This window comes from Cricetulus griseus (assembly GCF_003668045.3).
Source record: "Cricetulus griseus strain 17A/GY chromosome 1 unlocalized genomic scaffold, alternate assembly CriGri-PICRH-1.0 chr1_1, whole genome shotgun sequence".
Lineage (NCBI taxonomy): Eukaryota > Metazoa > Chordata > Mammalia > Rodentia > Cricetidae > Cricetulus > Cricetulus griseus.
In genome coordinates this window covers 58113444-58128737 of record NW_023276807.1, presented here as the reverse complement: position 1 = coordinate 58128737, position 15294 = coordinate 58113444, and the positions used below count along the sequence as shown (strand labels likewise).

General features: G+C 39.9%; 1 protein-coding gene across 8 annotated transcripts in view; it reads left to right on the top strand.

Moving 5' to 3' along the window:
- The window catches only part of Nsd3 (nuclear receptor binding SET domain protein 3), a 110128-nt gene that overhangs the window by 47902 nt on the left and 46932 nt on the right, over positions 1-15294 (top strand). For all 8 annotated transcript variants that reach the window (XR_004772576.1, XM_027395351.2, XM_035453375.1 and 5 more), the window contains exons 5-7: positions 6695-6849; positions 9735-10250; positions 12816-12942. Coding sequence is in view for 7 of the 8 variants with exons in the window: in XM_027395351.2 (XP_027251152.1) it covers positions 6695-6849; positions 9735-10250; positions 12816-12942 (798 nt within the window). In the remaining variant the exon portion in view is untranslated. The remainder of the gene's footprint in view (positions 1-6694; positions 6850-9734; positions 10251-12815; positions 12943-15294) is intronic.

Below are 15294 nucleotides of genomic sequence, written 5' to 3'. Positions count from 1 at the left end.
CATTACATTGTCCGTGCTGGCCTTGAACTCATTTGTACTCTAGGCAGCCTTTTGATATTACAGACTTTTTACCTCATCCTTCTAAAGAGCTAGGATTACAGGTCTGAGCCACCATACCAGTCTCCTGGTCTTTATTGTAATGTCTTTCATGCTTCCTTGTTTTAAAAACCCTAATCGTTTCATTTAAAAATAAAAGCATATTAGTAACTGATTAGATATTTTATATGAGTTTAATTTATAGGCTAAGCCTTTTTGAACTATGCTGTGTGTTTTGTTTTGATACAGGGTCTCATTCTGTATATTCCAAGCTGTTGCTGAGCTCATTATCCTTCTCGTAATTCTGAATTCAGGGATTATAGGTTTATCTCACCATGCCTAACTTGGTTGATCATTAGTTCACTATGGATTCCTATGGGAATCATTGTCACCCAAACAAGTACTTTCCATTATATTAAATTTCACTTGGTGCTTTATCCTTCTCTATTTCATTCGTGACTCTAAATGTACTGGGAAAGCCTTACGTATTTATAGGACATAGAAGTATAACTTGGATCTAGTCATAATAAATAATCTTAGTTTAGAAATGTTCAAATTAAGGAAAGTTATGTTCTATGTGTATTTTGTCCAAATATGATGTTTGATTTTGACCAAAACATGATGTGTGGCAGATTCCTAGGATTCTCCCACCTGGAAGTGACCTACTTAGTTCAAAGAAAGTTTGGCATGTAACTTAATTTCAGGGTACTTGCTTTGCAAACTCACTTTTTTTGGGAGGGGGGTGGACAGGGTTTCTCTGTGTAGATTTAGAGCCTGTCCTGGCACTCGCTCTGGAGACCAGGCTGGCCTCGAACTCACAGAGATCCTCCTGCCTCTGCCCCTCTGCCCCTCTGCCCCTCTGCCCCTCTGCCCCTCTGCCCTCTGCCCTCTGCCCCTCTGCCCCCTCTCTGCCCCTCTGCCCCTCTCTGCCCCTCTGCCCCTCTGCCCCTCCTCTGCCCCTCCTCTGCCCCTCTGCCCCTCCTCTGCCCCTCTGCCCCTCTGCCCCTCTGCCTCTGCCTCTGCCTCTGCCTCTGCCTCTGCCTCTGCCTCCCGAGTGCTGGGATTAAAGATGTGCACCACCAACGCCCGGCTGCAAACTCACTTTTGTAATGTGTTGAGTTCTTCATTATCTGTGACAGTTTTGTATCTTATTCTTTTTTTGTATTAAACTTCTTCCTAATACCTGTTCACCATCAATGAGAAAAAAAAATATTTGTTTAAATCTAACAAATCATATTTGTGGGTTTCACCGTATTGGTGACCCTTAGCTAAAAATCTGTCTCAGTATAGTAGGTAGTATGGGTTACGGTCTTTCATTTTGGCAGTGTGTGCGGATTAAAGACTGGGAGAGTAAAAGGGGGGGCAGGAATGAAAATAATCAATATTGTTTGTCTAGTTTTATGCAAGGTACTGTATTGGGTGGTTTGCTATGCATTTTCTTAAGTTTTTTTTGTTTGTTTTGGAGGCATGGTCTCATGTAGCCTAGGCTGGACTCAAAAGTGCTTATGTAGCTGAGGATGACATAAAACTTCTGATTCTCCTGCCTCTACCTTCTGCTGGGATTATAGTTATGTGCTGCTTTATTGGTGCTGGGAATGGACCCAGGGTTCTTTGCATGCTAGACAAACACTTTGTCATCTGAGCTACATTTGTTATCTACCTAGTGAGCATTTTAATGTTCTCACAGCAACTACACTGAGGTGTATCCTCTGTCTCAGAAAAGTAGTCTCACATCATCTTACTGTGTAACCCTTGCTCTACAACTCTTAGCAGTTGAATCCATGCAGTCATAACTCAGAGGTGGTTGGCCTGAGAGGTCAGAGTTTGTGAAGGACCTTGGAACTCTTATAGCTCTATCAATGTAGAAGAACAGGGCAGGATTATCCAACAGACTAAATCTTCTGAAATAAAACAATTCCTGTCCATATCTAGGCTTTGAGAACTTTAAAATGACAGCACAAGAGTCATGGCTCTTCAGTTCTCTCAAGAAAGCATTGCTTTGAGATGATATAAGGAGTTTTTACTTTTTTTTAAGTTTTTTTTTTTTTTTTTTTTTTTGGTTTTTTGAGACAGGGTTTCTCTGTGGCTTTGGAGGTTGTCCTGGAACTAGCTCTTGTAGACCAGGCTGGTCTCGAACTTACAGAGATCTACCTGCCTCTGCCTCCCGAGTGCTGGGACTAAAGGCGTGTACCACCACTGTCCGCCTAAGATTTATTACTTAAAAATTTTAAATTCTTGTGATTGTGCACGTGGGGTTGGGGAGGGCGGTATGTACAGATTCATGCAGGTGCCCTTGGAGACTCATATTCCCTGGAGCTAAAGTTACAGGCGGTTGTGAGCTTCCTGAGAGTGTTGGGAACTGAACTTGGGCCTTCTGTAAAAGCAATTGCATTTGTCACTACTGAGTCATCTCTGCAGCCCCAGGAGCTTTCACATTTAATTCATTAATTCATCCACTAGTCCAGTGCTTCCTACTTAGTGCTAGAAAATTTGTTTATGTTACGAGTAGTGATTTGAGAATCTAGAATTTAAAAATCATTCATGTTTTGATTAAAAGCATAAATGTTCTTTTGTCTTTAATCTTTTAAAACCTAATCACTTTATTGAAATATTCATAGAATATAAAATTTAGTCATTTATTTATTTATTTATTTATTTTTGTTTATTTGAGGCAGGATCTCACTATGTAGTTCTGTCTGGCCTGGAACTCCCTGTGTAGACCAGGCTGGCCTAGAACTGCTGTCTGTGTCTCCCCAGTGCTGGGATTAAAGGTGTGTACTACCATCTCCCGGCCCAGAATTTAGTGATTTTTAAAAAGTTCACTCAGAGTTGTACTACCCCACCACAATCTAATTTAAGAATTTTACCTATCACTCAGAACTCCCCACACACCCTGGAGGCTGAGCAGTCAATAAGAACCCCCTGCCTCTGTGTCTGTGCCAGTCTAGTGGCTTCTTTCACTTAGCATGGTTTAGAAGTTTATCCGTGTTTTAACATGCATCAGTATTTTATCACTTTTTATTGCCAATTAGTATCCTGTTACAGCCAGGTAATTCAGTTGTAAATAACGTAGAAATCTCACAGCATCTCTGGAAACAGAGACAGGGACTTGGTTGTGTACATGATGCCTGTGCAGCACTCTGTGCTGCTCTGTATCTAAGCTACTGTGTGCAGTTTATATGGGTTGTAGTTAGTAGCCACTGGTTTGCAATTATTAATAGTCACATGTTGGCACTGGACAACGTATATAATGATTTTTACACCTTAATAATAATAACTCCTTGCACTGGATGGTGGTGGTAAATACCTTTAATCCCAGCACTCAAGAGGCTGAGCCAGGTGGATCTCTGTGAGTTTGAGGCCAGCCTGGTCTACAAAATGAGTTCCGGGACAGCTAGAGCTGTTACACAGAGAAACCTTGTCTCAAAAAAAAAAAAAAAAAAAAAAACAATAAGTAAACAGATTAAAAGATAATAACTCCTTGCAAGGGTGTGTTGAAAGATATTGAGGCCTAAACTGTATTTCATCATTTACTTCTCATTTTAAGTTGAAATTAAATGCTTTTTACATTTTAAAAATACTGTATATTGATTGGGAAGGGCAAATCTCTGAGCATATACAGAAACTAACAGGTATCCATAATCTCTTCTTACATTTGTATAAATACTATTAAAATTTGAGGGTGGCTAGAGAGATGGCTCAGCAGTTAAGAGCACTGGCTGCTCTCCCAGGGGACCCATGTTCAATTCGTTCCACCTACATACCATCTTTGATTCCAGTTCCAGGGGATTTGATGTCCTCTTCTCCTTGAGCACCAGGCACTGGTGTACAGACATACATGCAGACAAAACACCCATACACACACGGTATTTATAAAATAAAAGTAAATTTTGAAAATTTTGAGGTAATTCTTTTTCTCTCTGTAACTAGCAGACATGTAAATGAAGGTCTTTGGTATGAGGTTTTTCCGGGGAGGGAGTTGATTTTGTTCTTGAAGTATCTCACTTACTATATTGCCCAGGCTAGCCTGGAACTTGAGGTCCTCATGCTCTCAGAGTACTGCGTCATGTAACCCTACTTCTTCTCTGTATGTATGTAGGTATGTTTACCTGTGCACACACTGAGAGGAGGGAGGAGGATGTGCGCTATCTGTCTGTCATTCTCCACCTTATTCCTTTGAGTCAGCATTTCTTCAGCTGGAGCTTATCTGATGGCCAGAAAGCCCACTAGTCCTGTGTCCATTTCCTCCGGCCTGGGTTATAGGCGCTGAGGCTATGCCTGGAATGTTCACCAGGGGGCTGAGGATATGACTCAGATCCTCATGCCTGTGCAGCAAGTGTGCTTATATCTGCTGAGCCATCTTCTCAGGTCTTAGCCTCATCCCTCATGCATGCTTTCTTTCTCCTTCCACCTCCATCCTCTCTCCTTTCCCTCTTCCTTCGTCCCTTCTTGTGGCAGAGTCTCATTATGCAGCTTTTACTGGCCTGGAATTCATTATGTAGTCCAGGCTAGCCTAGAACTCAGAGAGACTTGTTAGCCTTTTAAAGTTTAAAATATATAGCTTTATCTTTGCATTGTTTTACTTAAAAATATTTATGTGTCGGAGTATTTTGCCTGACTGTATGTATATGCACCATATGTATGTCTGGTGCCTGGGGGTGCCAGAAAATAGTGTTACATCCATGGAGTTATGGATGGCTGTGAGCTGCCATGTGGTGCTGAAAACAGAGCCGTAGTCCTCTGCGAGAGCAATGTGCTCTTAACTGCTTTGCACCTTTCTAGCCCCTACTTTAAAAAAGATTCTTAAAAAATTATTTTAAAATTCTAGGTGTGGGTATATGCACCTGAGTACAGGTGGCCACCAAGATTCTTGGGGTATGATTCCCCTTGGAGCTGGAGTTACAGGTAGTTGTGAGCCACCTCATGTGGTGCTGGATGGGGACAGATTCCTGTCCTCTGGAAGACCAGGAAGTACTCTTCAACCCTGAGTATCTCAGCCCCTGCCTTATTCCTCCTATATAAAGACATTTCTAATACACATTCAACCTGTGACAGAAAGTTTAGACAATTTAGTCTTATATTCTGAGACATATGTGTTTGCTTTGTAAGTTTTCATGTCTTCAGGATTTAGTTTATTTTTTATTTTGGTTTTTAGATTTGTGGGTGAGAAGAACTGGGGATTGAACCCAGGGCCCCTTATAAGAGCTCTGACATTGAGCTATACCCTTAGTCTTTTTTTGTTTGTTTGTTTGTTTGTTTGTTTTAAAAATGATTCATATGCTTGGCAGTGGTGGTACATGCCTTTAATCCTAGCACCAGGGAGGCAGAGACAGGTGGATCTCTGTGAGTTTGAGACCCGCTTGGTCTACAGAGTGAGTTCCATGACAGCCAGGACAGACAGAGGAACCTTGTCTCAAAAAATAAATAAAAATAAAATTAAAAAAATTCTTGTTTTAGTGAGTCATGTAGATCTTTCATATGTTGACAGATTCCTTTGTAGTTTCTTTTTTTTCTTTTTCTTTCTTTTTGAGGCAGAGTATCTCTATGTAGCCTCAACTGTCCTGGAACTCTCTATGTAGACCAGGTTGACTTTAAAGTAAAAGAGATCCTCTTATACCTGCCTCCTGAGTGCTGGAATTAAAAGTGTGTGCTACTGTGCCTAGCTAGATGTTTTTCTAAATCACCACTTACTTTCTCAGAAGTTCTTTGATCTGGGAAAGTAAGCAGACTCAGAGAGGCAAAGGCAGGTTTTCTAAAATTCTAATAATTACCTGAAAGATCAAGCTGTATTATTGATAACAAATCATGTGTTTTCCTTGAAATAGGAGCTCATTCTAGAGAGACATCTTGCCACCTTCTCATGTTTGAATAGCAGCAGAAAGGCACACTTTCTAGTGACTGTGACATCCCATCTTACCACCAGATGACCATAATTAGTGCTTCCCTTAAGGCAGCCTTCGATGTCCAGGATGCAGAAGTGTCTCGTTAATTTTTCATGGTTTTTTACTGCACAGAGTATTAAAGAGTTGCAAATTCAAGGCTGAAATTCAGGAAAGTTAATCATTTTAAGTAAGTCATTGCTGATTTCTCAAGGACATCACATAAAACTGTCATTAAAAAAAAAAAAAGTTCCAGTGTGCGGCAGTGAAGCACCCAGTAGCTGGGCATCATTCTGTGTAGTGTTTGTGTTGGGGTGCCATAAATTTTATCTGCTATTGCTTTTGTGTCTTAAGTGTAAAAGAGAAATCAGTGATAATTATTATGACAGTACTATAGGGGTCACAGGACTTGGCTCTTAAAAGTCCAAGGAAACATGTATAGTTTTGGAAGGAAACATTGTGTATTTATATTCTAATTTGTAAAAATATTTGAGACAAGAAAAAAAATTATATAATCAAAGTAATAAATGGGGCAATTAGCAGAATTTCACATTTTTCTTTTTCTTAAAACTTGCTGCCCTGATTTTAATCATATGAAATGATTTTATAGTAGCCATTAGTTTCGAGGTTACTGAGTGTTGTAATATATCTTTGTGCAATTTAAAATGTTCAAGTTTTAATGGAAAAAATGATGAGAAAACTATGTTCCAAGGTCCTTCTGGCAAATTATATGTGGATTTTTATGTGCTAACATAATTAATATAAATTTTTACTTACAGGTGCCCGGGAATATCATGTCCAGTTTTTTAGCAACCAGCCAGAGAGGGCATGGGTTCATGAGAAACGGGTACGGGAGTATAAAGGTCACGAACAGTATGAAGAGTTACTAGCCGAGGCAACCAAACAAGCCAGCAATCACTCTGAAAAACAAAAGGTAACTGAAAGCCTATTCTGCATGGTTTGCTTTGTTTGTTACATTGGAGATGGAACCCAGGGTATTTCCCATGACTGACAATCTGCTGCTCACCTATATCCCCACTGTCCATTAACACATTTTATAACTGGTCATAATGATATGTGTCTATAATCCAAGCACTCATTAGTAAGGCAGATCACTTCAATGTTTGAGGCTCACCTGGTCTATATAGTGAGTTCCAGGCCATTCAGAGCTATGTAGTGAGGCCCTGTCTCAAAAAACATACTAAATAATTGTATATCCTATAATATTATAGTACTGTTAAAAAGGGTCAGAACTGAGGCTGTAGCTTCTTTGGTAAAGTACTTGCCATCATACATAAAGCCCTGGCTTGGGCCACTGGTACCACATAAACTGGACCTGGCTGCATGTCCAGTAGAGGCAGGAGGATCAGAACTTCAAGTTTTGCTACATAGAGTTTAGGGCTAGCCTGGAATACATGGGATCCTGTCTCATAAAACAAAGACCAACTTTATAATCTGTTGTGAATTGATGTGTACAAATCCAGTAGGCATTAGTGATGTTTATTTTGCTAAAGAGTTTAAGTAATTTTTCTGTATCAGTGTCTTCCCTTAATTCTTCTTTATTCTATTAACAAAGTTATTTTATCAAAGATTTAAAAATACTTGATAAGAGCCCGGAGTGTGTAGATCTGTAATATCAGCATTTGGGAGGCTAACACAGGAGGGGAGGGTCTAGGTTAAAGTTGGCTTAGGCTACACAGTGAAACTTTTATCTCAAAAACCAAAATCAGGCCAAATAAAAAGTTAACTAGTATCTTCTGTGAAATAAGTATTTTTGAAAGTATTGATGTACTTATTTAATCTTCATAAAAATCCCAATAAGGCATACTTTTCTTCGGATCAGGGAACTGAGGTACAGAAGGCTTCAGTTACTGGTCCAGCTCAGGCCACAAGAGTTATAGAACCAGGGAATAGAACAAGAGTTATAGAACTTCAATGCATTTGAAGTGGTGATGGATATTTAGATTTTTGAAACGGATTCTCAGTATGTCTTGTTGATTTTTATTTATTTATTTTTTAGTTTGGTTGTTTTATTTATTTTATTTGCATATATGCATTGTTCCTAGTGCTAGGTTTCATAAAGATAAATTTTTCAAGTATATCATGCAGTTAATGTAGGTCTCTTATAGTTCAGAAATTTCTAATAAAATACTTTTAAAAGCTACATTTTGGCTAGGAGTGATGCCACGTGCCTTTAATCCCACCATATAGGAGGCAGGAGCAGACACGTCTCTAAGTTTAAGTCCAGTGAGTTTAAACCACCAACAGCAAAAACACCAAGTTTTATCACAGGCTTTTAAAGAATTATCCTACTTCTTCTCTTCCTCCTCTCTTCCTCCTCCTCCTTTTCTTCTTTTTAATAAAACAAAAAACAGAGTCCAGTAACAGCAATCAGCTTCTTTGCAGCTGGAGTGATAGGCAGTTGTGAGCTACCTGCTGTGGGTACTGAGAATCAAACTCTGGTCTTCCAGAAGAACAGAACTCACCCACCCCCATCCCCACTCTTTTTTCTTTGAGGGAGGGAGTGGTTTTTCCAGACAGGGTCTCCCTTTATATCCTTGGCTGTCCTGAAACTACCTCAAACTCACTGAAATCTGCCTGCCTCTGCCCCTGCCCCTGCCCAGACCCAAGTACTGGGACTAAACAAATTTCATTATATAAAGAGGATTTTAGTTAATTTTATCTGACTTATATTTTAAAGATTAGTCAACATTTAGCATATACTATACCATCTAGTCTGATTCTTAAATTTTTTTTTTTATTATCACTTTTTTGTTGTTGTTACTTTTTTGAAATAGGGTCTCCCTAATATTAACTCTGCCTGGCTTAAAATTTGCTTTGTAGCCCATGCTGGTCTTGAACTCTTAGTGATCTGCCTTTCTGTGTTTCCTGAGTCCTGGGATTAAAGGTGCATGCACCATGCCCAGCCCGATTGTTGTATTTATTTTGTGTATATATGTGTAGCTCACATACTACGATGTGTATGTGGAGGTCAGAGGACAACTTGGGGAAATTGTTTCTTTCCTTCTGCCGTGTGGGTCCCCAGGATGGTTAGTAAGCAAGTGCCTTTACCTGCTGAGCCATTTCACTGGCCCTGTCTGAACGGTTCTTGGTTGCTTTGCTCATCACTTTCAGTTAGTTTCTCTGGTCATCTCACACACTTTGATTGAAAGCTTTTTTACCCTCCTGCCTGCCCAGACTCTTCTTCTGCTCAACCATATTGAAAGGTTTGTTCAGGGTTTGTTCATCACCCACCACCTTACCCCCTACACACATGCTTTTCTTGGTTGTGCCGCTTCCTTGGGTTTTCTTCTTTCTCCTCATCCAATCCTTGTTTGCATATTGGCATAGATTGACCACACATCTCCAAATGTTGGCTGGCAGCAAGCCTTGCCGAGATCCCCACAGTACCTGACTTACTTTCCTACATATGGAGGAATAGCAACTTTGCCACGGCATGTCCAGTGCTTGTGTTTATTCGTCCCTGAAAACAAACCATTGCTGTAGTGTTTCTCCTTTTCCATTATTACCGTTCAGTAAATACTGATGTGGAAGGACAACTCTTTGGGGTGTTGCAGCAGAGTAGTCACCAAAGAAATAGAAAGAATAGACCTTCACATCATTTTAATAGAGTAATACTAGTTTATTAATGTCATGAGATCAGCACATTCCATTTATGTGTCTGGAGAATCTGAAAATATTTATGTGTACTTGAAAAAAAAAATTCAGGGTGCCTAGAAAGTACATGTTGGTTTTAATGTGCCTATTGGACATATATATATATAAAATTTCACATAATGCCTTTATCTTTTTATAAAGATTCGGAAACCTCGGCCTCAGAGAGAACGTGCCCAGTGGGACATTGGTATCGCTCATGCAGAGAAAGCATTGAAAATGACTCGAGAAGAAAGAGTAGAACAGTACACGTTCATCTATATTGACAAGCAGCCCGAAGAGGCTTCATCCCAAGCAAAGAAGAATGTTACCTCCAAGACCGAAGTTAAGAAACCCCGAAGACCAAGATCTATGCTGAATAGTCAGCCAGAACAGACCAATGCTGGGGAGGTGGCCTCCTCACAATCAAGTACTGACCTTCGAAGACAAAGCCAGAGGCGGCACACAAGTGTGGAAGAGGAAGAGCCACCTCCTGTTAAAATAGCCTGGAAAACAGCAGCCGCAAGGAAGTCCTTACCAGCTTCCATCACAATGCACAAAGGGAGCCTAGATTTGCAGAAGTGTAACATGTCTCCAGTTGTGAAAATTGAACAAGTGTTTGCTCTTCAGAATGCCACAGGAGATGGGAAGTTTATTGATCAGTTTGTTTATTCCACGAAGGTACCTCTTGTTCTCTAGGGGTTTGGGGAATGGTACTAAAACAACCAGTTAAGAATGTAATTTAAATGCCCTTTGGATCCACTACATTTGAAGCATCCCCGTTTACTCTGGGCAAGAAGCTATGTTCTTCCCATTTCCCTCGTGTAACACTCACATCTGCAGTAGATTAATCTTGAGCAATGGAGCCAGGATCCTACTTAGCTCCGAAAGTCATGGAAAAACCGGGCAGTTTGCCTTTTCTTATTTGTAGAGTTAGTTTTTCTTTGTTGTAAAATATGATTTTTATTAAAAATCTTCTTTTATCTGAATTGTTATAAAAAAAAAAAAAAAACTACTGGAATAATTGTGCCTGATCTGTTTGGTTGTTCCGGCAGTAGCTTTTTAGTTTAGTTTAGTTTTGTTTTAATTTTAACTACACAGTTCATTTAACTTATTGTGCCTAAACATTATTTTGATAAGTAGTCAGTACAAAGTGGTTGGTGAGCTGTTTTCCTACTTTTTTCTCTCATCTAAGTCTTTGGAATTCAATGTTTATCCTCTTCCACCCACCTCTCTAGTGTCTTATATAGCCCAGGGGAGCGTTAAACTATGTAATTTAGTATGACTCTGCACCTCTGATTCTCCTGCCTCTGCCTCCCAGTGTTGGGATTGTGGATATGCCCGTGCAACTGGTGCTAGGGTCATGCACGTTAGACAAGCTCTGTCTGTACTAACCACATTTCAGGTCAGCCTCATGTGGCTGCTGTGTTGGAGTTCAGATTTAGTGAGGATTTCTTGCATGTCCTTAAATCTGCACATTGTGAGTTCTCTGACTGGGCTTGGTGGTCTGCACCTGTCATTTTAGCACTCAGAAGGCAGAGGCACAAGGCCAGCCTGAGCTACATAGCAAAACCTTGTCTAAAAAATAAAACGGGCTGGTTATGCCTCTAGGCCAGGACTCTTCCTAATAGCTGTACCTACACCTTGCTCAGGCTGTCTTTTAATCTAGCTAAAAGCTGTTGAGTAAAGGGCACATTCAGCTTGGTGATTAGATTCCTGTTAGGTTGGGATATCTCATTGAGTTTTAGAGACATTTCACTAATATGTTGGTCCTATAATGAATTGTGGTGAGAAAAGGGTAATTAATGGTATAGATCAGCTACTAAAAATCTCTGGGTTTCCATTTAAGGCAGTTGGTCTTGGCTTGAAGGTGTCAAAATTTTTTGTAACATTAGAATATGTACATACCTCACAATCCACTCTATAATTTGGGTGTGATTTTGATCTAGTTGCATCTCATGCATGTGTATATATTATGGAATTCTTTGCTTTTTTCTGCATTAACATACACACATTAAAATAGTTGATTATATATGGGGATGTTTCATTCTTAGAAATGTTCAGGGTTTCTTCCTGTTAATCTGTCTCTGCTGTGGGTTTAATTGATTTTAATACGGATCAGTTCCCCCCAAAAGTTTATAAAGTATAGTCTCCACTTGACTTCTCCGTTTTCTTTTTCCTTTACTTTCTCCTTTCCCCTCCTTCTCTCTTTCCTCTTCCTCATTTCCATTCCTTGCCAGAAGAGAGTGTTGGGATCCTTTGGGGCTGGAGCTTTGGGCATTTGTGAGCCCCAAAACATTGGTGTTGGAGAGCAGCAAGTGTTCTTAACCACTGAGCCATCTCTCCAGCCCCAGTGTGATTCTTTTGATAGCAACATTTGCATATTGTTTGAATGCAAATTGCCTTTATTCTTAGAGCTAGTTTTACTTGCTTCTGTATGAAAAAATACCCCCTACAACTATTAAAGGAAATTCAAGATAAAACTGATCTTTGGGGGCTGGAGAGATGACTCAGCCCTTAAGAATATTTGCTGCTCTTGTAGATCTGGGTTTGGTTCCCAGCACCCACATGATGACTCACAACCATCTATAATTCCAGTTCCAGAGGGTGCAAGACCACATGCTGGTCTCTGCAGGCATGCATGTGGTACACATACATTCAGGCAAAACACTCATACATGTAAAATGAAAATAAATCTTTAAAACAAATTGAACTTTTGAAAAGTAAATATAACAGTTAAAATGGTTCTTATTTCATTACATTGAAAAATACCTAAATTAATACCTAAGTTAACTGCACCTGATGTCTGCTCCATGTGACCTATTTGATCACATTTTGTAAACATAAATGACATATTTCTTTATCTAAAGATAGTCTCATCTCAAGACACATTGACCTTTCTACCTTTGTAACAGATGGCTTCACCAAATGACAGTGGTATAAAGAAAGGGACTGTTCAGACCAGGGATTACTTTGTTTTTGACAGAAAATGGGGTGATGCAAATTCATTTATTAAGGGCATTTAACACCTGGACTTAAGGCAAATAGTTTTCATTTTTCTTTCAAGTAATCTCAATGTATATTTTAAAATATATCCTGATGACTTAATAAAATATTTCTGATAATGACTAATCATAATTGACAATGCAAGTTTGAGCAAATTATGATTATGTTAAACCATCTTTCTAAGCTCATGACACTATGTACCTGCTAATTGCTTGTTTTTTATTCTGCCTCATTTTAAAGGGAATTGGTAACAAAACAGAAATAAGTGTCAGGGGGCAAGACAGGCTTATAATCTCTTCACCAAGTCAGAGAAACGAGAAGCCAGCTCAGAACTCGTCATCTCCTGAGGCGACATCTGGTTCTGCAGGTGGGTATGACCGAGGGGCACCTCGATGAATGAAAACAGATCATGATGGCACACGCACATAGCTGTTTCATAGTGAGAATCCTTGCTTCATATGATAGCTCTGTGACTCTAGAGACCTAACGCCTGTCCTGGCCTCCACAGGCACCAGATACACACATGGTGCACAAGCAGACATATATGTAGGCAGAATGTAGGCATATGTAGGCAGAATACTCATCCACATAAAATTAAAAGATTTTGATGTTAAAAGCAATCATTTTAGTGGGAAATAATGAATGCAAACTAGAGAGCTTTATTCATAGTTCTTTTCCCTACAGGAATTTAAATACTAGGATAGTTCCATAATTAAGAGTATAGCTGTACACTCAGGAGACAGAGGCAGGTGGATCTCTGTGAGTTTGAGGCCAGCCTGGTCTACAAAGGTCCAGGACAGCTAGGGCTGTTACACAGAGAAACCCTGTCACAAAAAACAAAAACAAAAAGAGAGAGAGAGTATAGCTGTAAATTCTATGCTGAGTATGGTAGTGTGCATGTAATCCCAGCCAAAAGAAACCAGCCACATTCCAGCTCAAAATAAATAAGTAAATAAAGGGGGGGGGTCGAAGCTATGAATTATATGAATGTCTAGGCCCTTTCTCTTTTTGTAGAACAACAGCTTACTCTTCCAGCAGTAGCAGACATTCTCACCCTCACCGTTTGCTTCTTTATCCTCTATTGGAAACAAAATTGTTGGTAGATGTGTGCAGTGTTAGTAGCTCTGAGACCCAGGACCTAGCTACTCTTAATGTGACTTGTTCTCTGGTCAGCAGACACCTGGAGCTGAAAACCGAGCAGTGTTATTCTTCCTTAAAAGGGAAACACCTGAAGCAGGGAGTGGGTAGCTGGGCAGGTGAATCTCTGTGAGTTTGAGGCCAGTCTGGTCTACAGAGCGAGTTCTAGGCCTGCCAGGGCTCTGCAAAACAAAACAGAAAGGAAACAACAACAAAACAAATGCAGAGGTAGAAGAATCCCTGTATTTAATAAGGTTGCACCTTTGGAAGATTTAAGGCTATGTTTTGATTTAAAATTTTAATTTTATTCATCCATTTATTTATTTGTGTGTGTGTGTGTGTGTGTGTGTGTGTGTGCGTGCGCGCGCACACACACACACACACACAGAGGTATGCACACATGCTGTGACATGGCATGTGTGTGGATCTCAGAAGACTACCTATTCAAGTTAGTCTCTTAGGGTAGATCCTGGGGATCAAACTCAGATCAGACTTGGCAGCAAGCGCCTGCATTCACTGAGCCATCTTATCAATCTAAAGCTATTTTTCAAAAAGGCTTACAATGTATCTTAGTCTAAACTGGTTGTCTAGTAGATTTATGTCATAACAACAGTACTATATGAGTGATACATGAATATTATTTCTATAGTAGTGCTTCACATAACCATTAAAAACAGAACCTTAATCTCAGTTGAAGAGGCTGCCATGAGCATCACAACTCCAAGGCCAGTGTGGTAACTTAGTGAGACCTTGTGCCAAAATGAAGCCCTACAGTGGGGTGGGAGCCAGGTGGTGGTTGCCTAGCACTCAGAGGCTGAAGCAGGAGGATCTCTGTTTATCCATGTTAGCTGGGCTGTATATAAAGTTCCAGGACAGCCTGGGCTATAGAGCAAGAACCTGTCTCATTAACTTTTCCACACCCCTGTAGGCTTTTATATAGGTCAGTGATAGACTGTTTGCCTGGTATGCAAACTGACCTAAGTTCAAAGGAAAGTTTTAATAAGCTTGGGCATTTAGAATCATTTTTTTTTAAAGATTTATTTATTTATTATGTATACAGTATTCTGTTTGCATGTATCTCTGCAGGCCAGAAGAGGGCACTAGATCTCATTATAGATGTCTGTAAGCCACCATGTGGTTGCTGGGAATTAAACTCAGAACCTCTGGAAGAGCAGGCAGTGCTCTGAACCTCTGGGCCATCTCTCCAGCCGGCATTTATAATCTTATTTTAGAAATAAGAGCTTATTTTATTTTGCTCTTTGAAAGATTTTAAATTCTAAGAAATGATTTCTATTCTGACATACATTGGCCATTTTGCACACTCCTGTGACCCAGATGAGTGGATGATTTTTCCTCATACTGACCAGTTCTTAGACACTTGCTAAGCGACCTTTTTGTTTGTGAGGCAAGGTCTTACTGTATGGCTCTGACTGGTCTGGAACTCACTGTGTATACTAGGCTGGCCCTGAACTCAGATGTCTCCTGCTTCTGCCTCCTTATTATGGGTTAAAGCATGTGTCACCTCAATTTTTGATCACTTCTCACACTGTCAGACCCTTCAGGTTTAAACTTACCTGCTTCT